Raw genomic sequence first — 21,896 nt, 5'->3', positions numbered from 1 at the left:
ATTGGTGGCGAGAGGTGATAATAGAAGAGGCAAGTGGAGGTAAATCAGAAAGATGTTAGGATAAGTGAGCGCTAACAGATGCTGCCATGGGAACTGCCAAGCAACAGTAGGAAAGCTTGCTTGGGTCTCAGATAGACCACATGCCCTTCAACTTACGTGTTAACATGAACAATTCATCCTGTAAACCAAAAAGTTATTCTAATGAAACAATAAAAATATGAGGGGAAGAGGGAAAGAGGCCATCAGGAATGTAAGCACTATCTGAAAACATTCAGTGAACTCATCAAACCCAGAGAAAGATGTGCAGAAAAGGTCTCTCCAGGGGCTAGTTCATAGTATGCTAAAACTGCTGCTGCCTTTTGAGCCTAGTTGCAGTTAAAAAGTGACCTAACATTACTGTATTTGAGCCACACATTGTTTTGGGGAAGCAAATATATCTGTTAAAACGTCACTGCCACACTGCTGGTTTTGATAGTTCCTCACATCTGAAATCTTTCCTGTTTTTTCCCAGCTTAGTCTAGCCAGGCTAATAAAATTCTCTTCCTACACATTTGCTTCACTAGCATGGAAAACATCTGGTTTTTCTTCTCTTTCCTATGTTTTTCTCTTTTTTTAACAATCTCTTCACAGTGTTCTTTGTCCCTTCAGGATCTATGGAATATATTTATTGCATGTTGTGAGATGAGATGATGAAATGTAAGAGGAATTTGATGTAACAACTGTTTTAAACATGGCTCAAGAAATAAAAGCAAGTGGCCAGTGGTACCACTTCTGGTTGCTCTAGAGCAGCTCCTTTCTTCCTAAAACAAATCCTGATGAAATTCTCCTTTAGGAAGTGTGTGCACTTACATTGACAGGTTTGTAGAATAACGTCCTGGCACAGAGATTAAAAGAGGCTTGGTTGATACTAACCTGAGGTGGACACTGGGGATATGCTGCTGCAGCTATCCTCAGTCATGCAGGAATCATCTTGCTAACTTCAGAGTACCCTGACAGTGGAGAAACTTTGGAGAGACATGGCTGGTCTCCTACTAAATCTCAGCTGCTGGCTGTTGGGTGAGAGCCCAAGGCAAGTCCTGCACCCTCGAGGTCCCAGCCCTCACCAGAATCATCACATGCATCTCTCCTACTCTTCAGCCTCAGCCTTCCTGTCCCTCTTCACTTTGCTGTGAAGGGGCCAGAATAACTGTTCATACAATTACAAGCACTAGGTTTTGTGTTGTGTGGGGGTGACATCCTCCTCTTAAAGTACAAGCCTTCCTGTGGCCAGCTGATACCACTTGGCTGCCATGTGTGCTACCTGTGGCACCAGCAATTGGACCAGGATTGCCTGCCAGGTCGTGCCCAGGGTGGATGATCCTACCCTTATGCATCCTGCCTAAGTGGAATGTGCAAAGGGTACTCTACCCAAAAATGAGTTGCTTGCATGAATGAGTTTTTTCCCCAGTCTCCCAACAGGTCAGATTTGGACATTCTGGAAATGCAGGAGTACCAAAACTCTTGACATTTTGGAGCAGGAATTTCCATCTTAGCTTAAAAGACAATCAGAAACTTCGAAGCTGTCTACTTTTCTAGTGGCAGATACTGCTTTTGCTTCCTTATGGCAAGACAGGCTCTGAGTTCCACCTAAAGAAACAGGTATTGAGCCTTGGCCAAAGAAATCCCTCCTGAGTTAAGCCAGGTATGTCCTGAAAGTCCTGCTTTGTAGCCTTTTGGCTCTGCATATCAGAGCCCCAGCTCACAACCACTCAGGAGCTTGTGTCTCAGTTCAGATGACTATGTCTTATGTGTGCATTTACTCCAGATGGAAGAGGATGGCAACACTTTGGGCTAAGTAAGCTGAATGTGTAAAGAGTGGAATAAAACTGCATTCAGGTAAAATCCAGATGCACAGGTAGTAGGTGACAATACTCATTACTCCTATTCCAGTTCAAATTGCTTGTCATTTCTGGCAGGTCTGCAAATTTTCTGGCAATGTTTTTAATGTGTAATCTTCCGTATCAATGGATCACGAGAGTTAACGCTGTCAGGAGTGTGTCAGCGCTGCTTAGGCAGAGTTGCTTTAGGAGGAAGTGGCATTTTTGTAGCATATTTGTTTAAAGCATCAGAAACGAAATCATGGCTGTCAGATTCCATTCAGAGGTTTGCAAGGGCTGAAGCACACAGAAAATGAAACTTCTAAATAGAAATATACACTCACTACAGTGGTGCTGTTTGTTTACCTTTTAAGGCTGGTATGAACCTATTCTCTCAATTATATGGTGATGAGGTTTTATATGACCTCAGACTCCATTCTGCTCTTCGGACAGTCACAGATTTCTTGCGGTACCCCCTGACAGCGGCTAAGATGATGTGACAGCTGCTGATAGGATGTGAATATTTATAGTCATTTGTGGCTTATTATGCTCAAGAAGCAAGCTGATCCAAGCCCGTCTTTTGGCTAATACAAATACCAGCTAGTATAATTATGCAGTGTCTCCCTCTGTCTGCAAATGATGTCTTTAACCCTGTACTTTGGAATAATTCATAACAGTTCTGCCCAGCAAAGCTGAACATCTGAATTTGGTGACTACTTTTTAAGGAATCATGGAAATTACATTTCCAAATATGAAAAGTATCAGAAAAAAATCACTTGTCTCCTTGTATGGTGATCAAAAACCACTCCCCTGTTTCTTGTACTTCTGCAACCATCACCAGAGGGACCCTTCCACCCTTCTGCTCTGCAGGCTACCACAGTTTTGCCACTGCACAGACAGAAGAGCTGAGACTCGGACAGGTTGCTCGACTCCTACAATGGCATGAAACAAATCCTTGCTAATACCAAAAAGATACCATGATTATTGTGAATCCACTTCACTGTACTCACAAGACCCCTATTTCCGTCCAAATGCAGATACAAAGGAAACAAAGCATTTTGAATTTCAAGAGAACAATATCATAAACTGCAAGAACAGTACAGGTTATTCGTTGTCAAGGCAATACTAACATGGTGTGAATATTTAGGCATTAGATATAGGAAGACACAGGAAATGGACACCCCCTTGAGAAGGACCTTGTGGCTTTCTCCCAACGCTCCCCTTCCCTCTGGCAGACTGAGCTTCCACTGCCCTTCTCTGTGAACTGGGGGAAGCCAGTGGAACCCCCTGGGGGTGACTGTGCCAGCAGAGCAAGCACACCTCCTCGCTAAGGGGAAAACCCTTGTGGGTTGCAGGAAGCTGTCAGATGTAAAAACACATGCCCAGGGGTGCACAGAAGAAAGCTGCAGGGTCTTGTGCAAGTTTGTGCTTCAGATACTTTTTCTGTTTTGCAGCAGCACAAACATTTTAACCAGGTTGGTAAGACCTGGAGGGGATGGACACCCCCAGACTCAGGAGAAGAGCTGCCTGGGTTTAGCAGTTCTTTGCTTGGAGTACATCTGTCCAACATGTACAGATCAGAGGTATGGACACCACTTGCACAAAGAAAGGGGGATGTGCTAGAGACAGCCGTGCAGACTCTCACTCTTGTCTTAGAGGGGTTTTTTGTGCTTTACTGTGATCTGTATATTATTTCATAACCGGTCGGACTATCCAGCTGCTCCTGCCCAGTTGTGGTATTTGTCTGAAGCCTAACTTCCAGTTTTCATTTGCAGACAGTGTGTCTTTCAGCTATTACAAACACATGCCCGATGTTTATTTGAAGGTGGTTGCTTTTCCTTTCCAGCCACACTGGTGGTCTTTCTTCGCTACCAAAACCTCTTCACTGCTCTTGTTGGTTGTGTATGAACTGCAGGACCAAAAAATCATAATTCAATGCCTTTTGCATGATGGTGGTGCTCTTCTTTCACCTTCACAACTCAGTGCAAACTCAGACATTGCCTATGGCTTTTCAATGTGTTTTTAAACCCATGAATTTCCCATACATGTAGGAAAAGTTACAGTATTGAGGCAGCTTTCAAATAACAGCAAACTAAAAACAACTTTCCCACCCTCCCACACCCCCTGACTGTAACTTTCTTAATCTAATTTCTGTTCATTACTTACAGCAATAAAACCTTAGGAGTGCACATCCAGATAGAAATAAGGTTCATTTTGGAGGAAGGATAAACAGGTAGTATGAACACACAATCTAAGCTCCCCAACCTTTACTTGTAGCATTACTTGCAAGCTAAGCTTCAGAATTTCACAAGCTGTGTTCATATAAAGGTGAGAAGTTCAGTTTCAGGCCATAGCCCTGATTTTGTAGGCAGACAGTCCAGGATTTCGCCCGTACCCGGGCTACTGGCACAGGCAGTCTCACTGCTATGGTGACTAAAACCCAAGCTGACAACATTTTGCATTCATACATATGTGCTTTTTTCTTCTTGCTTGCTAGCGGGTGGGCTGCTTGCTACACAAAACAACACACCTCTAGTTTTGAAAGCTGCTCTGGTTTGGTTTCTTTCTACTATATTATTATGTTACAGTTTTACTGTCGTGTGGGTATGTTCTGGCTTTAGTTGGTGTTTTGTGTTGGGTTTTCTTTTCCTTTCCAACAACGTAGAAGGAGCAAAAACTGTTTCTGACATGCTGTGACCTGTGGGAAGAAATGCAAGGTCTGTCTCGCCCAGCACCTGACTGCTGGGGAAAAAGCAGACTTAGTCATCAATGGCGGTGTGCCTGGGATGCCATCTTCCAGTCAGAACAACACCAGTAGCTCCTAAAGAGACTCCCACTTTCCCCTCCAGGAAACAGCTGTAAAACATGATCCCAGACACAGTAGTCTTGACTCTCCATACCCTACTCCATAAAGAGGTCCTTAGCTTTTTTTTTAATCCTATCCCATGAATAGGTCCTTAGCTTTTCTTAAGGTCTTGTATCCTGAATTCAGCTGAAAAGCAGCAAATTCTTTAAACAAAAAATAAATGAATCAATTTGCGTACAATTTCCTCGTTTTGAAACATTGACTTTAATTCCCATCCCTTTCATTTTTTTATTTTAACGTGTTTCAAAATGTTTCAGGTTTCAACATTTGCTTTGAGCAGCAGACGCAGAACAGTTCATGTACAAAATGTCAAATTGAAATGTTTCCACATAAACCAAAGTTAAAAAATAGCATCCTGTCAATAAATATTTATAAAATCATCCCTCTTATCAAAAGCTTTGGTACAGATGAACTTGGCATTTTTCACACAAAAACTGCTCAAAGTTCTTGACAGCCCTCCTCTAGAAGTTGCAGTTTATGAGTCAAGACTGGGAAGGACAAAATCTACCAAAATTCACCCTAGTGAAAGAACTCCTTAATCCTAATCTATTCTTTTCAAAGCTGAAGATCTGTAAGGTTTGTCTTTGCCCATCAGTGTCCTTGGACACCTATGAGATGCTCACAAAGTGGCATTTAGTTGGTCCTTAAGATATATTTGTCTTACTGCTCATCAACTCTCCTTTGGGGAAAATACTTCTTCCATTGCTGAAAAGCTCTGCAATCAAATAGGTTTACTTTATCGCAGCAATGGTAGAGAAAATGCACTACCTAACTCTATTCTCCATCAGGATGTTGATTATTGGCTACCCCCCTTACCACAAATTTGAGGGTTCTAATTTTATAAGGCTCTTTCAGCTCTTTGTTCTACTATGAAGTACTGTGAGCTTCCTTTCTGTTGTTCGACTGCCAAATCCAGTTGCTCATAAATTACTTTAAAAGGTAAGGCAAGACAAATCATCACGCACATCTGGATGAAAGTGTAACAATATATTACAGAAATAATAGTTTGATTCTGCTTCTTTATATTTCTCCCCTATATTGACTGCCAGAAACTGATTTGCCACTTTGGAAGTGAGATAAAAATCAAACTTGTTAGCTTCAGACTTAATGAAAGCCTCTTTCTTTTATCTCTTATTGCAAAGATAATAGTCTTTGTCTAAATTTTCCTCTTAAAAGCACAGATATAAAGGTTCTGGCACACCTGATATTCTTTTTCTTGTAGAAATTTGTCCATCTGAAAAGGCATAAAAATTACAACTTAGCTTTTTTATCTTAGCTTATTTCATTGTAGTCACTGTGTTTCTTTATTTTTACAGTTGCTGCCAGGATCCAGGTAACAAGCAAATCCCATTGCTAATTTCTTTTAACAGTGAAGCAGATATTCCTCTCACATTAGTGAGCCATCTTTTCGGAAACAGGTAGCTTATTACTGGCAATAGGTGAAAAGTCAGTGGCTTTATAGTGGAAACGGCCAAGTTGCATTTAAGTTCACGGTATAATATCCTAAAGCTGGGAAACGGGATTTAATTTCATTATTAAACCTGTACATGCCTTTGGAAGCTGGCTAATTTTAGGGTTGGGTATCCAACCTTGTGAGAAATCTGAGGTACAGTTCTATGTTATTTGTTTTTCTAATACAATATTTTCTTGTTAGTTTGAATTCAGCTGAACATAATTTTCCCCCACCCCCCAAGAAAGGGAACTGTATTTCCCATCTGTATTTCCATCTGCACTGATGATGAGAATGTCTGCTGGACTTCCCTACAACCAAAATATGGATAGCCTCTCCTATATATCCTCTGCGATGGACCTTGTCCTGTGTGATAGCCTGCAGGATCTCCTGCTGTTCAGCTGCTGAGCCAGGGCTGACATCAGGATTTCTGTCCATAGGCTTGGCACACCAGCATGGGGTAGAGCAGAGCGGCTGTGTCACCTTCTGAAGGCCAGCATACCTCCTTCAGGGGGGAACCACAGATGGCATCAGTGCCTCCAGACTGCATGCTGTGGGGGCAATGATCACAACAGGCATCCTGCTCAACAGAGCTGAAAGGCATGGGAAAACGGAAATCATCCGAAAAGTGGAAGGAAGATGAAACATCTGGAGTGCTCTTTAAAAAAAGAGTAGAACCAAAGAGTTATGTTCCTTGTGAAGGAACAAATCTGAGCAGTGCACTGTCTGGAAGGGAGCTGAACACACAGCACTCAAAAGCCTCTGGCAAAGAGAGGTAGGGAACTGCATTCACAGGTGGGTTTTATTCTGAGGAACTGTGAAAATCTCTTGATGCATCTAAACAGAAAGGTGATCCATTTATAAATAGCTTCTGCTGCTGAAGGTGGGAGTTTTGAGGCAAATATTATGTTTTAAACTAAAAAGTTAAACAAAAAACTGGAATAGTGAAGCTGGGAGGAAAATGTACTCAGGCTCTTGTGGATTCAAATGGTTTGTTGTTGGTGTTAGAGGCCAGTGTGAAGAGGGCACTGATGAAGAGCCTGTGTTAAGAAAGTATGCAGAGAGCAGCAGATCTCCAACTGTGGTAGCACAGGGGTCGTGGCATGTTCTTCAATTTTATTCATTAAATTTAAGGACTGCTGGGCAAATACTGCTGCCAAGAAATAGCCAGAATGTGAGGAAGAGGTGATGCATGCTCCCACTGGATGTACAGCAGCATTTAAGGAAATGGATCTAATGTTTGAACCAAAAATGGCAAATGGTGTTTCTAACAAACAGGAATCACAGTAAGTTTGTGGATTTGTTTTTAGACTTTATTCTGTGCAAGAGACTCCAGTAGGAAACAGAATAGGACGAATCTCTACAACAGCACCTGAGAATTAATCCTTAACTTCTAAACTTCAAGCTGTGTATTTTCCATAGGTTTGAGACAGGAAGTTTTCCAACACCACGTCCAGTCTATGCGGCAGTATTTGCTCCAAACTGGCACTGTTGAATGACTAAAGTACAACTGTCAGGTCCAAAATTGTTACAGCATAGATTCTTCAAGGGATTCTTTAGTCAAAGCAGACTCTGGTTTTCTTTGAAATATGGTAAAATAGCCATGAGTTTTATCACTCCTATACTTGATGTGTGAATTTCTTTAACAAAAGCATTGCCAAATGTGCCTCATTCGAAAAAAGGATTCACAGGAAGGGGATTTTTATTTTTAGCTTTCAGGGAATACAAGGACCTGGAGACCAAAATAGCAGCAGATGTGAATCCTGTCACCTCTGTTCAGGAAGAATGTTCAAGGGCCTTGGGCCATCTTTCCGTTTTATCAAACCCTAATTTGAGCTTTTGGTCACATTTTGGAATATGTGATCGCCCTCAAAAACCTGGATAAAAAAATCAAGCAAACTGGTAGAAAATGTGGCAACTGTTTCTTCAGGGTGAGTAAACACACTTCCAAATAGGAAAGAAACTAGAACAGTATTTCAGGAATTTTGCCTGCATCTTTCTGCAGCTGGGCAGCAGAAGATGTGCTGGATGCAGGATGCTCCCAGCAGCCTGTGAAGACTGGGCAGATACCATATTCTAACAGCCAGTTACTGCCACATCACTCCCAGTGAAACTGTAAAGCTCTCCTCTTTGTCTTTCAGTGCAGTAAAAGCAAGGACAACAATGCCAAAGAAGACTCAAGATAAATGGCTTTGGTCTGCGACTGAGCTCTTCTGCCAGTAACAAAACAGCTGCCAGTAGCTTCATTTGTGCTGCTCCCAAATCCTGTCGCACTGGAAGGGATCTGCCTTTTCTTAATTGAGTACCTGCTGATGTTAGCCACTGACCAGTTCGGTTCTCCTCTGCACCCCTGTGTTCTTGCTGGCAGCATTGCAGTGTCCAGCCTGTCCTTCCCACAAAACCTCTGGGAATCCTGTGAAAACTGCAAGATGGCAGCTTCTACCACAAGGGGCCATGGTGCCCCCAAATGTCCCACGGTCCCTAAATTCTCCATCTTCCCTAAATTTGTTCAAGTTCTTGGAACAGCACCTTGATGAACAGAGGCCTCCACATGTATTTTAGCTGGTTTATGTCTTCCCTTCTTTATCCACTAATTCATGGCCTTCCTTTCCATTTTCTTTCATGCTGACTCATAGAATAGTTAGAGTTGGAAAGGACCTTAAGATCACCCAGTTCCAACCCCCCCTGCCATGGGCGGGGACACCTCACACTAAACCATGCCACCCAAGGCTCTGTCCAACCTGGCCTTGAGCACTGTCAGGGATGGAGCACTCACAACTTCCCTGGGCAGCCCATTCCAGTGCCTCACCACCCTAACAGGAAAGAATTTCCTCCTTATATCCAATCTAAACTTCCTCTGTTTATGTTTTAACCTGTTACCCCTTGTCCTATCACTACAGTCCCTAGTGAAGAGTTCCTCTCCAGCATCCCTATATGCCCCCTTCAGATACTGGAAGGCTGCTAGGAGGTCTCCACGCAGCCTTCTCTTCTCCAGGCTGAACAGCCCCAACTTTCTCAGCCGATCTTCATAAGGGAGGTGCTCCAGTCCCCTGATCATCCTCGTGGCCCTCCTCTGGACTTGTTCCAACAGTTCCATGTCCTTTTTATGTTGAGGACACCAGAACTGCACACAATACTCCAAGTGAGGTCTCACGAGAGCAGAGTAGAGGGGCAGGATCACCTCCTTCCACCTGCTGGTCACACTCCTTCTGATGCAGCCCAGGATACAGTTGGCTTTCTGGGCTGTGAGCACACACTGAAGCCAGCTCATGTCCATTTTCTCATCGACCAGCACCCCCAAGTCCTTCTCCACAGGGCTGCTCTGAATCTCTTCTCTGCCCAACCTGTAGCTGTGCTTGGGATTGCTCTGACCCAGGTGTAGGACCTTGCACTTGGCATGGTTAAACTTCATGAGGTTGGCATCAGCCCACCTCACAAGCGTGTCAAGGTCCCTCTGGATGGCATTCCTTCCCTCCAGCGTATCAACCGAACCACACAGCTTGGTGTCATCGGCAAACTTGCTGAGGGCGCACTCAATCCCACTGTCCATGTCAGCGACGAAGATGTTGAACAAGACCGGTCCCAACACCGATCCCTGAGGGACACCACTCGTTACTGGTCTCCAGCTGGACATTGAGCCATTGACCACAACTCTTTGTGTGCGGCCATCCAGCCAGTTCTTTATCCACCGAGTGGTCCATCCATCAAATTGATGCCTCTCCAATTTAGAGACAAGGATGTCGTGTGGGACAGTGTCGAACACTTTATACAAGTCCAGATAGATGACAGCAACTGCTCTACCCCTGTCCATCAGTTCTGTAGCCCCATCATAGAAGGCCACCAAATTGGTGAGGCAGGATTTCCCCTTAGTGAAGCCATGCTGGCTGTCACCAAGCACCTTGTTGTTTTTCATGTGCCTTAGCATGCCCTCCAGGAGAATCTGCTCCAAGATTTCACTAGGCACAGAGGTGAGACTGACTGGTCTGTAGTTCCCTGGGTCATCCATTTTCCCCTTCTTGAAAATGGGGGTTATATTTCCCTTTTCCTAGTCGTCGGGATTCTTCAGCTGTCATTTCTGAAAACAATCCACTGTGGCTCCAAGATGTTTTCCCTGAGTGCCAACAGCTCATCATTGCATGGGTAGTTAGGGCTGTCCTCCCCACTGTATTTACCGATACAGTGTGTTACCTGCTGCTTTGCAACCCCGTGCTGTAACCATCTGTCCGCTGCTTCTTGCGGGCAGCTTTCAGTCTGACCATCCAGAACGATTCAACAGGTCACCAAACTCCATTACTTTGTTACAGCCCGAAAAGGCTCAGGCAGCAGGGGTCCTTCCAGCACGTGAAACACGTAGGGAGTGGAGAATCTCGCAGTTTGTTCCTACCCTCAAGGTGCTCTCCTTCAGCAGAAGGTGGTGCAGTTTTTCACTCCACCGAAGGCAAGATTATCGGCAAGTCTTTGATGAAGGCCCCATGGGAATCCCTTTGAACGTCTGGAGCATGGACCAAGCAACCATCTGCCTCCGCAGGCAGAGACCGCAGTGGCTGCCCTGGCCGGGCTGGGTGCAGGCGGACTGGGTGCACAGGGTAACCCAGCCCGCTCCTCTGCTCGGTCCCCATCGCTCTGCGGCTCCCACCCGTCAGTGCACGGGGCCGCTGGGCGCCAGGCGGCAGAGCGGAGACCGGGCCCAGCCCGCCGTGCCCCGGGGTAATCATTAACCGCCCCTCGGCGGCCACGAGCAGCCGGGCAGCGCATCGCCGCTCCCGCCGTCGCCGTGGACCAGAAGGCGGGCACCGAACCTCGTCCCACCGGCGCCGCCATGGAGGGTGAGGCGAACGGGACCCTGCACCCGTCCTGCGGCGCCAGCGAGCCGCCCTACTCGCAGGAGCTTCTCCAGAGTAAGTGGGCCGCCGGGCAGGGGCAGCGTAAGGGAAACGGGGGGGTGCCCGCTGCCCGGACAGCCGCTAACAAGCCGAGCAACCCGCGGCGGGTGGATGCCCGGCCCCGGCCCCGGTCCTGCCCCTGCCCCTGCCCCGCCGCCGCCGTTCTTCCCCGGCGAGGAAATCCCCGGGCGGAGGCCGGCGGCCGCTGCTGCCTGGCAGCGGGCAGAGCTGCAGCTGGGTGCGGGAAAGAGGCCAACACGGCCCCCAGCCCGCTGGTGCGGGTGTGCGAGCAGGGTGGCGGGCGGCGGGGATCCCGGTACCTGCCGAACCGAGCGCTGCCCCAGCCAAAACACCGGTGCCTGATCTCAGGCTCCCCCGAGGGGTGTGATGTGAGGTGTGAATTGCTCCACCTGCGGACAGGTCCAGAAGTGCTTTTTGCAGCAGGTGAGGTTAAAGAGGCTAGGGCAGAGGATCACCTGTGCAAGCACTCTCGGTGTGTCTTTAGATAGGCTACAGCCACAGTGGGAGTTGGTACTAGGGATGAGCATCACCTTCTGAATTAAACACGACTCCGCTGCAGTGCTTTCTTCTGCCTCCAGAAGCACATTTCCTGCAAGAAAATACACCTCAGCCATCAGCCCCAAGTAAATGTTGATACCCATACACAGCTTTAAGGGAGAAGTGAAAAAGAATTTGGTGAAGGCATCAAGTTTTATCTCAGGCTAGATACATCAGAGGCTTATCCTTCCATTGTTTGCTCCCCACAAACTTCCATTGAGCCTCTAAAAGAGTTTGCATGCCAAATGAAGCTATGCCCAAAAATGCCTATGAACATGCAATGGAAACAAAGAACTAATATTGAGTAAATATATTTTTTGTTGTAAAAAAATGTATTTGTTGTCTGATTGGAAAAGTTCCCAGAATATGTATTTACTCTATTTATTTATGCATTATCTGCTTATTTATATTCTGGTATATGTTTACATTAATCTAAAGACATTTGTCCTGGAGCTTCGTTTTCCTGCATGGGACTTTTGTGTAATGCTTTGGGGCCATGGAGGCATACTCTTCCCATATATTGTCTGTGGATCCTGGGAAGATGTAGTCATGAATTTAAGTATTTTAATCGTCCTGTGAAGCCAATGGTCTGTCTGTCTGTCTGTCTGTCTGTCTATCTATCTATCTATCTATCTATCTAACAGTGAGTGCATCTCCTTGCAGGAATGGGGCTAACAAGCCCCTCAGAGATGTTATCTTTATATTAAATGTTTGGAATGCTTATGAAATAAATCAGAACTAGTTTATTTAATCTCTCTGCAGGCCTTGACCTACCAGGGAGATTTCTCTTTGCAATCTTGACTCTGATGACGCTAATTGCCAATGTGGTGTTTATAGAGGAAGCGGTCTACATCTACAGGAAAATCCCCTCCTCCAAAAGATCAATCATCATTTGGGTTAATGCTGCAGCTCCAGTGAGTTATCATGGAATAGAGATAAAATCGAATGTTGAAAATGGGGTTTTCCTGAAAATCCACATGAACCTGCTTTATCTCTGCCCTTCGTACAACCCTCCTCCCTTTCCTTGTAGGTGATCGCTACTACTTCATGCACTGGCATGTGGATTCCTCGCTCAACAATGTTTACAGATTTCACAGCAGGAGTGTGAGTATTCTCCTTGTTTCTAGATGTTGTCCAAACCCTGAATTTCTTCCCTTTAAGCATCCTCTGCTCTTGGTAAACACAGTCATTTTGTGTATTTAACAATTTAGTAATTTTTGGTTCAAGTTGACATCTCTTGGCAGCTCTTTCTGGGAGGTGGAAAATGCTGAAGCAGTTCCCAGTTGCTACAGTCCCCTAGTGTGGGAACCTCAGTATGAAAGATCTGTGACTCACATGTAATTGATCCCTCAGAGTGACAGGAGCTTCGAAGCAGTACTCTTTCTTTCTTTCTCTGTGTGTCATGTGGAATGAGATTCTGACCTGTGATGACTTCTCTGCACTTTCACTAATGATGAGGAGCCATGGAGGTCTATTATTAGTGGTGGCAAGTGAACCTCTGATGAGTATATCGATGTAAAAATGTTCCACGGTTGTCCTGATAAAAGCACTCTATGTACAAGCATGACAGCTCTGACACACACAAAGGAGAAGGGAGAAGTGGGGTCCTTGCAGGCGGAGCAGGGTGGGGAGGATGCTGTGGCCTTGGACACTCCACAGTTTATTTTGGGATGATGTTGGAACCTACTACAGGACAGTGTCTCAGACTGTCACAAATAATCTCACCTCACACTCCATGTCACACTGCATTTACTAAGAGTAGAGTAAAAAAGAAGGGAAAATAGCATCAGGGAACACTGTTACCCTGCAGCAATTTGTGCAGGTAGCGCAGACTGCCAGGAACTTCCAAGGATCCAATCCTATGGCACCCCAAGTTTGTTTGAATCCACTCTCCTCTTCCCCTGCCCAAGCTGCAGGTTACTGTCCCCTCACATCCACTACCCCATAGACTTCAGCTGCACAGGAAGCTCCTTTAGGGAGGCAGTGCAGCTGAAGAGGACCTCTTTTGTTTGGGGAATTTGGATTTCAGTGGATCAAATCCCTAAACCAGCCTGAGACAGGGAGGAAAGGGCGGTTGCACAGTCTGTAGTTCCTGGGAAGGGTTGAGAATGTGTATGTAGCTGGTGAAGGCGGGAGAGGTAGGGCTGTGGCAGTCAGTGCTTGGATCAGCTTTGGCTGGAGAGGAACCACACCCTGACTGGGACAGCATATTCAATTTTATATATATATATGTATATATATATGTATATATAGGTACGTGTTTGTTGTTGGGTGGTGGTTTTGGTTGTGTTTTTTTTTTTTGAGGACTTCTTCTAAAAGGTTTGGATGAGCAAGGACTAGATAACTGATAGAAAAACATGGCCATAGTGGCTTGGGCCAGAAAACCCTCTACTTTAGTACTGACTGCATCAGCCACCAGTGTGGCTTTGGGTAATTCCATACCTGCTCCCTACCTCCATTTATTCATCTTTCGATTTTCGTTAGGTTAGGTCAGCTCCTAACTCTGAGGTGATGGAAAGTGGAAGGCTTTTCAAAGATAGCAGTGGAACTTCTGTTGATTGCAAAGCACAGGCTGTAAAAAGCATGGACAGAAGGCAGTGCTGGCCTGCACAGACATATGAGAGAGACACAGGCAAACTGAAGCTGGTATTTTCTTCCTGTCCTAGATTTTTTGCCATAGTTATCCACAAGTTCCTGATGATGATGATTAAAGATTGTGGAGGTCAAAAGGTGCTCCTCAAGCGGTTTGAAAATGGTCACTTCAGGATCAGCACCGGTCCCTGCTGCTGCTGCTGCCTTTGCCTCCCTCGGGTGCGCATCACTAGGTGAGTTGCCCTTTAAGATTTCCCAGCTGGAAAACGGCTGCTGGAATTCGGCCCACTTGGCAAGGCCACGCTTACAGCAAGGGCCTCCCTGCTTCCTGAAAGTCAGTGGCAAGCTGGATCTTTTAAACAGTGCCATCACTTTGGGGCTGTACATCACCAGTAATTTATTCCAGTCTTATATTGAAGGATTTTGCATAAGAGTCGAGAGGATGAGCTCTCTCAATTTAACCCAGTGCAGTGTTCCCACTCACAGTGATGCTGAGCACTGTGATAACTCCGCAGCTAATCCCATTATCTTCCAAGAACCCATTCTCTAGTAGCAGTGGTGTGTGGGAGAAGAAATTTGTACTTCAGAAAACCTAATAATAGAGATTTCAGTTTCTTTTTATTCCAGAAGGGAATAAATGTCTCCAAATTGGGTATTTTTCACAAATTGTCAAATTGAGGCTGCTTTGAAAGAAAATTTCTCTTACTTTGATAAAATTGAAATGTTTTATTCTGATTTTGACTTTAAAACTACTTCAGATTAAAATAATTTTTAGAACATAAATGGATGTGATTCCTGGAAAGCTTTGATCTGTAAGAAGTGGCGTTGTCTGGTGTGGCAAAACCAAATATTTTCTTCCACTAAACTATTAAAGCATCTTTGAGGAGTGGGGTAAGGTTGGAGAGCTGCACTTACAGGAGCCAATATAGCGTAATATAAACCTTGTCTCCTTTGAGCAGTGAGGCTCTTCCTCTGGCTAGTGTCACTGTCATTTACACACCACATCACAGCCTGCAAGTCTCATGTATTTCCCAGGGCTTTCGTACTCACAGAGTATGAGAATGTTTCTCTCATGAAAAGCAAAAGCTGAAGGACTGACTGCAAGACAGAGACTTTCCCGTGAGGACGTGGACATTAGTGTCAGAGGGACCTCAGGGACTTCATGGTCTGGTTAAATGAAAGCAACATAGCAGTTTGCCTATGATGCCTTTGCAAAAATTCTTGTTTTCTATTGTAATAATTCTTCTTTTAACTGCCTCATTTGGTATTGTAATTTAAACTATGGTTGCCATCATTTTATTTTAATGGAACAGTACTACAAATTATTTACATGCTGGAGGCACAGAGAAGAGTAGGTAATAAACCAGCCAAAAAATGTAGCTCCAAAACTGGATGTAATACAATGATGTAAAATCAACAACTACTGATATAGTTGTAAATGACTCCTACCGATTTTAATGGGTATTGGTTCAGGCTCATTTCACAGTCAGAGCTGAAGAAATGCCATGGGACAGAGCTGTGATATAGATCTAATGTGTCGCAAGTATATCTGGTTTTTTACATGTCTGTCACCCTCTGTATAGGTTGTAGTATCTGGGAGCTTGGAAGCAGTTCCTCTACTATTCCCTCCTGTTGGTCAGTCCAGAGGCAGCTTACGCAGGATAGCATTAGCTAATATCAGCTTCATTCAGGAGCTGAGTAGTGCCTACTACTGCTGGGAGGAAGGACAGCTGGCTGTTTAAAAAATTAAGGGGTTTTGTTCTGCAGAGAGCTTAGGGCTCCTTCTCCAGTTTCTGCAGCACTGGGAAACCCATCTGTTGTCTCCACTTCCAACTTCTCACCTTTCCCCCTGGCAGGGTAGGATGTATCTGAGCAGGCAGTACCAGACAAAGGTCAATCTCATGTTCCTCCTGTAGGTACCTTCAGGGGAAACAGGGAGCCACTCCAAGGGAGGGATTCATGCTTTTAAAAAACATGTACTACCAAGCAGTGCTGGGAAAGCTCACAAGGTACAGTAGGCAGATGAGGCAAAGTAACAAGACATACAATGGGGAGAGATGTAGCAGGACAGGTCCCATGGTCAAGACCTGTGTTGACAAGGGAAACAGCTTGTGGTGTTGCAGTGACTACACTGTTTGTCAAACTGTTCTTTAAAGCCCTTTGGGAATAAGAAATCTTTGAATAGGCACACACACTTAGTGGCTGGCCAGTTGCAGGCCTTTCCATATGTGTTAGTGCTGTTCATAATCCTGTTGTTATTACCTATATTCACTGAGCAATTCCTGTCATTCCAGGTCCATGGCTATATCCCGTAGCATACTGAATGCCTCCTGTTGTCTGCTGAGGCAGCTCTGATGGCAGTCTTAAGGGCCCAAGGAGCTATAGTGAAGACAACCTTGTCAGTATGGGAAATAATACACAATAGTAGACTAAAACGTGAGCCAGCCATAGGAGCTACAGTTTGTCCTCTGAAGACTGAAGGAGAGTTTATGTCAGTCAGCTTTCATGCCCTCTGTTAGAAAGTGCATCTGCCCCTTTCCTGATGGCCTTTAATGCTGGCTGGCCAGGTTATAGTGTCTGGGCTGTGCCCTGGACCCAGTTTATCCTGACAGAAGTAAGGAAATCCTGAGCTGTCCTGCTGGCCTTGAGCAATTTGCCAAGTGAAAGATAGTAAAGATAGTTCCTTTCTTCTGTTAGAATACACAGAGGAGCACAGCCAGGTGCTTACATGACAGTATTCACGATTCATTTAAAACTTTTCACCTAGGTCAGTACGATTCCCTTTCTTTATGTACCACAGGGCTAGGAAGTGCCTGAACAGGAAGCCTGAACTGCCCAATTTCACTGGAGAACTGGAATAGTAAGGCAACAAGGCAAGAGCAAGCGGCGTTATTGTTCAGAACCGGTTATACTGCTGCTGGCTCTCTGGTTAGCTTCAGGGCAGGGAAAGACATCGTGTTTTGCCCAGCTCTGGTTAGTGTGTAATTGCTGCAGAACAGAAAAGTACTGTTTTTGTAGAGACGACTAAATAATCACTGGGCGATTCTTGGAAGGATTTTCTAATCTCGAAGCTGTTGCTCCCCAGATTTTAGCCACATGCTACAGTTGACAGTATAAAATAAAATAATTGTTATTGAAGTTGCTAATAAGATCTCAGTCTATGTGATTTTTTCCTTCGTTTTTCCTGGTCAGGCGAAGCCTCTTTTGGCTGAAGCTGGGCACCCTTCAGTTTGCTTTCCTTCGACCTGTGCTCATGTTCTTATCAATAGTGCTTTGGACTAACGGCAATTACACCCTTTACAATGTAAGTAAATATTTTTATGGCAGATGGTTCACAAAATCTGTAGGTTTTAGGGTTGATGTTAGTATCTTGAAAAACTAAACTGCGACATCTGTGAGCACTTCCGAGTGAGTCCTTTCTCTATTCTTTTGAGACCCTGAAACATAATTTCTGCCTTCCCCCAAACTCTCCATTTCCTGGTTTCTCTTGGAAAGAAACCGGGCATCAGGGTGAGTTGGGCATCAGACTGTGCTCCAGTATGTTTCCCAGCTTGTAAGGTTAGAATAACAGGAGTGCAAGTTGCCCGGTGGGATGTTCATGCCCTGTGTTTTGTAAGGTGTAGCCTTAAGAAACAAGTGTAGGTACTGGCGTGTAAGCAGGAAGCCTAATTTTATGTCTTTCTGTGGAAAGGAGAAAAGTTATTACTGTTCTTCTGTTTTGCACCATGTAAGCTGCAAGATGGTGGAGCAGTCTGTATCTGCTAACAATTTTCCACCTCATGGGTAACTCAGATTAAAACTAACACTTTTTTGTTGTTGTTGGTAAAAAATAGATGACGCCTCTGAGATGTCATGCTGCATTTGCTTTCCTGAGTTGCTGAGCACCCCCGGGTGCTGGTGGGGTCAGATTGAGGAGTTGTGTCACTTGTTACCTTCCCAGGCTGAACAGATTCACAGGTCTGTGCCAGCTGGGTGAGAGTACACTCCAGGTACTGTGCAGTTTCCCCATGCAACCCCAGCAACTGCCACCGCCATCAGCTTTCATGGAAACAGCAATAAGCATTTTAATATTTGCATCATCCAGTTGTTCACAGCTTCTTCCTGGAAATAGTAAAAAGCACTGTAAAGTTTTATAGGTATGGTTGTTTGATTTGCTTCTCAGGTATCAACCAAAGGAGCTGCAATATGGATAAGCTGTGTGGTTGGTGTCCTCACCATTATTGCTCTGTGGCCAGTTGCAATCATGTTTCAGCAAGTTAGGACTCTCCTTATCTGTAAGAAGATCATCCCAAAGTTTGCTCTTTATCAGGTGAGAAGTTTAATATTTTTGATGAGAATTTCCCTTAACTGCTGATACAACATTGTCTCTCTGGTTCCTGATCCTTTGTTGGAAAGTTATGGCAATTTTTTCCCCATTAAATACACTATGCAAAGTCATATTTTTACCTAATTAAAGCTGCATCCTTTTGAAGCACTATCCTTGGCCACTGTTGAGTTTCAGCTTGAACTGATTTACCTCTAGTCTCTCAGGAGTGCTGGAGATGTGAAAGCCACATTAAAACCCATTTATCTTTAGGCAACTGAAGTCAACACAGCACCTCCTGTGGAACTCAAAGTTTTGTAGATGCAGTATCCCAAAACACAATGTTAAAGTGCTGGCGTGTACTTTTAAACTAGGAGAGGATGTGGAGCATCATGTGGATGGCTGTTGTTTGGACTGTTCCAGCAGGTCACAGTGTTTTGTTTTGACAACATTTTTCTTGGTCATTCTGTACTTCCAAGTTAGATATAAATGAAAATACTGACTGGGAATCATTAAATAGTAAGGAACAGAGCCAGATAGGTTAGATTGGGATTAGCTCAGAGACAGGGCCACCATCTTCCACATCACCCTGAAGAGAGTACAGCGGAATCCTTGGGTATGCATCCTTCTTGAATAGGACATAGAGAAAGGCTGGTGCACTTAGGTCTCTGTGAAGTAAATGAGTAAGCACTTATAAATGCAATAAGCAGGATAGTCCCACCCACAAAGCTGCATTAGGATGAATCCAGTTTTAGGATGGCAAATGCTGTTAATGAGAGGGTTTATACTCTGGTAGTTACACCCAGAAGGGTGAGAGACACTTCGGTATCTCCAAGGTCCAAACTCAGCAAATAGCAGGTAATATGATGTGTGACTGTTGCTGAACCTAAGATGTAAAGAGTCCTTCATCCGTTCCGGCAAAAAAGACAGTCTATATAACTTGGGGAGCACCACGTCTCCCTGCTGTGACAAAAAGCGGAGATAAAAGATGTTCTTTTGGTCCTTCCTCCACTAGGAAAGAACATAAGTTCATAGATCACATGAATAGGAAGATCTTAAAACATTGTTCTCTATTATTCAGAGCTCAGTAATGTTTAAAAGCCCAGCTGGGAGGTCTGTATATATTGTATGTCCTAAATGGATGGCTGAGAAGAAACACTTTCCAAGCAGATGTTTAATATTCACATTCAGAACAAGATCATCCTGACCTAAAGATGAATTCTGCAGATTGGCAGGCAGCCTGCTGGTAGATGGGAGGAGAGAGAAGGCCAGAAAGGAGGAATGAGGCAAATAGAGGGTCTGTTATGAAAGCAGAATTGTTGTGTGAACTGTAAACCTTTTTCTTGCGGCTGAGGCGTCTGTTTTCTCTTTCTGGTGCAGTTTATTCTCATTCTAAACCACCTGCAGACATCCATTATCAACATCTTGGCCACACAAAGAATCATTCCCTGCGCTCCACCACTCTCCTCTTCAGCAAGAGGAGCATGTAAGTTCTTTTGTGAAGTATGTATGTTCTCCGTTTACTTATAAAGGTGCCAGTTCAATGTTGCTATCTGGTGTTTTCCCAAAATCTCCTGGGATCACGTAGCTTTTGGAAAATCTCAGCTTTTACTTAAAAAGACAATAGCAGAATTCTTATAGGTGTCATAGTTGCAGATAAAAACTTGATAATGAGAAGATTTGGAGTCAGAAATGAGAAGAAAAGAAACCAACATGCATAATTACTCTTAAATCCCTTCGGGTTTGCATATATAACTTACTGCATCCTTATTGATGGGCAGTTCTCTGACTTTATTGCCAAGTGTGAGAGACACTCCCTTATGGGGACAGGGTGGTGAAGCTTGTTCCTTTTGTGCAGATGAAAATGAGTAAGTCAGATATTTTGTCTCTGACATTAATTTCCCCCTTTTGGGGGTTTTTCTTTGCCTCCCTTTTTTGGCAGATATGAGCCAGCAGCTCCTCATAATGGAAATGTTTCTGATAACCCTCATCTCAAGGGTGGTCTATCGGAGAAAATACGACGACTTAGAGCCTCCAGAGTGTAAGGCTGAAGAAGCTGGGGACAACAAGCAGACTCCAAAGATTATCCTAAATGGCACAGTTAGTGAAGACGGATTGCCAAGGATTTAGAAGACCTCTGTGCTCCTGTTCTGTGGCACTGGAAGCTCAGCTTCAGGAGCTTGTACATTCTTGTGCCACAAATAACCACTGTCCGTGTTGGAACAACTTCTGACACAAATGCCTGTGAGCTATGGTACTGAAAGGGCCACTAGTGGAAAGATAACCCCTTTATTCTCCAGTGATACATACATGATGTGTGTGATTTTGTACCATGTAATCTAGTAAGATTTTATACCATGTATTTTTATGCTGTTATTGAGCACTCAATGATAACCAAGCTGTCTCACAATGTGATTTTATTTTTTTTTGCTATTATAATGGCTATGATTTTGAGTTAATCCAGAGTCATTCCTGTTCATCTCTTTTGACTTTTAAAAATCTTACTTCATTCTTTGTCCAACACAGTGTTTTCCCATCCTTCCTCCACTAACATTTATCAGCTCTCACTCTGTGCCATGAGCTCAGTATAGCTTATTCTCATAAGTAAATACATTTTCATGTTTGTTATGAAATCCCCAAACCTGTCTGGGCTCTCCACCTACAGAAATTATGATCTATTTAGGTTAAGACTTTTTATATTCTTTGGTAATTCACCTCCTAACTTCATAAATACACAGTTGCTGTTTGTAAATACGTTCCTGGCAGATGTTCTTCTGTCCTGGGTTCAGCTGTTAACAGTTAATTTTCTCCTTCCTATTAAGTGGTGCAGTGGTGTGTCTTGGCTTTAGTCTGAGAACAGTGCTGATAACACACCGATGTTTTAATTGTTGCTCAGTAGTGCTTACCCCGATCAAGGACTTTTCAATCTCTCATGCTCTGCCAGTGAGGAAGGACACAGGAAGCAGAGACAGAACACCTGACCCAAACTACCCAGAAGAGTATTCCATACCCCAGCACATCATGCCCAGTATATAAACTAGCGGGAGTTACATGGAAGGGACCATTCCGTGCTTGGGTTGGGCTGGATATCGGTTGGCAGGTGGTGAGAGATTGTATTGTGCATCACTTGTGTTTATTGTTTTCTTTTCCTTTTCATCTTTTAGTTTTATATTTTCTCCCCTTGTTTGTTTCCCTTGTCATTCCTATTGGTGGCAGCAGTAGTGGTTTTGTGTTATACCTTAGTTACTGGGCTGTTCTTATCTCAGCTTGTGGGAGTTATATTCTTTTGATTCTCCTCCCTATCCTGCCTGGAAAGCAGGGGGAAGAGAGGGGAGGTGAGCGAGCAGCTGCGTGGTGCTGAGTTACTGTCCGGGCTCAAACCACCACA

The 21,896-nt window shown here is 44.4% G+C and overlaps 1 protein-coding gene across 1 annotated transcript; it reads left to right on the top strand.

Moving 5' to 3' along the window:
• The first annotated feature begins 10,989 nt into the window (after positions 1-10,989).
• LOC133213126 (organic solute transporter subunit alpha-like) lies at positions 10,990-21,695 on the top strand. Its single transcript, XM_061355127.1, has 8 exons — positions 10,990-11,070; positions 12,376-12,527; positions 12,644-12,717; positions 14,280-14,438; positions 17,398-17,509; positions 18,368-18,514; positions 19,889-19,994; positions 20,451-21,695. The coding sequence occupies exons 1-8, from the start codon at positions 10,992-10,994 to the stop codon at positions 20,636-20,638; spliced, it is 1,017 nt and encodes a 338-aa protein (XP_061211111.1). The 5' UTR covers positions 10,990-10,991; the 3' UTR covers positions 20,639-21,695.
• The last annotated feature ends 201 nt before the right edge of the window (positions 21,696-21,896 follow it).

The sequence above is a fragment of the Neopsephotus bourkii genome, unplaced genomic scaffold (assembly GCF_033783945.1).
Source record: "Neopsephotus bourkii isolate Nb327-2 ecotype Australia unplaced genomic scaffold, CSIRO-AGI_Nbou_v1 NB_780, whole genome shotgun sequence".
Lineage (NCBI taxonomy): Eukaryota > Metazoa > Chordata > Aves > Psittaciformes > Psittacidae > Neopsephotus > Neopsephotus bourkii.
This window is presented reverse-complemented; position numbering and strand designations above follow the sequence as displayed.

Coding starts and splice junctions, on each gene's coding strand:
- LOC133213126 (XM_061355127.1), top strand. CDS start 10,992: ATGGAGGGTGAGGCGAACGGGACCCTGCACCCGTCCTGCGGCGCCAGC. Junction 12,528..12,643: donor GGGTTAATGCTGCAGCTCCA/GTGAGTTATCAT, acceptor CTTTCCTTGTAG/GTGATCGCTACTACTTCATG. Junction 14,439..17,397: donor CCTCGGGTGCGCATCACTAG/GTGAGTTGCCCT, acceptor TTTCCTGGTCAG/GCGAAGCCTCTTTTGGCTGA.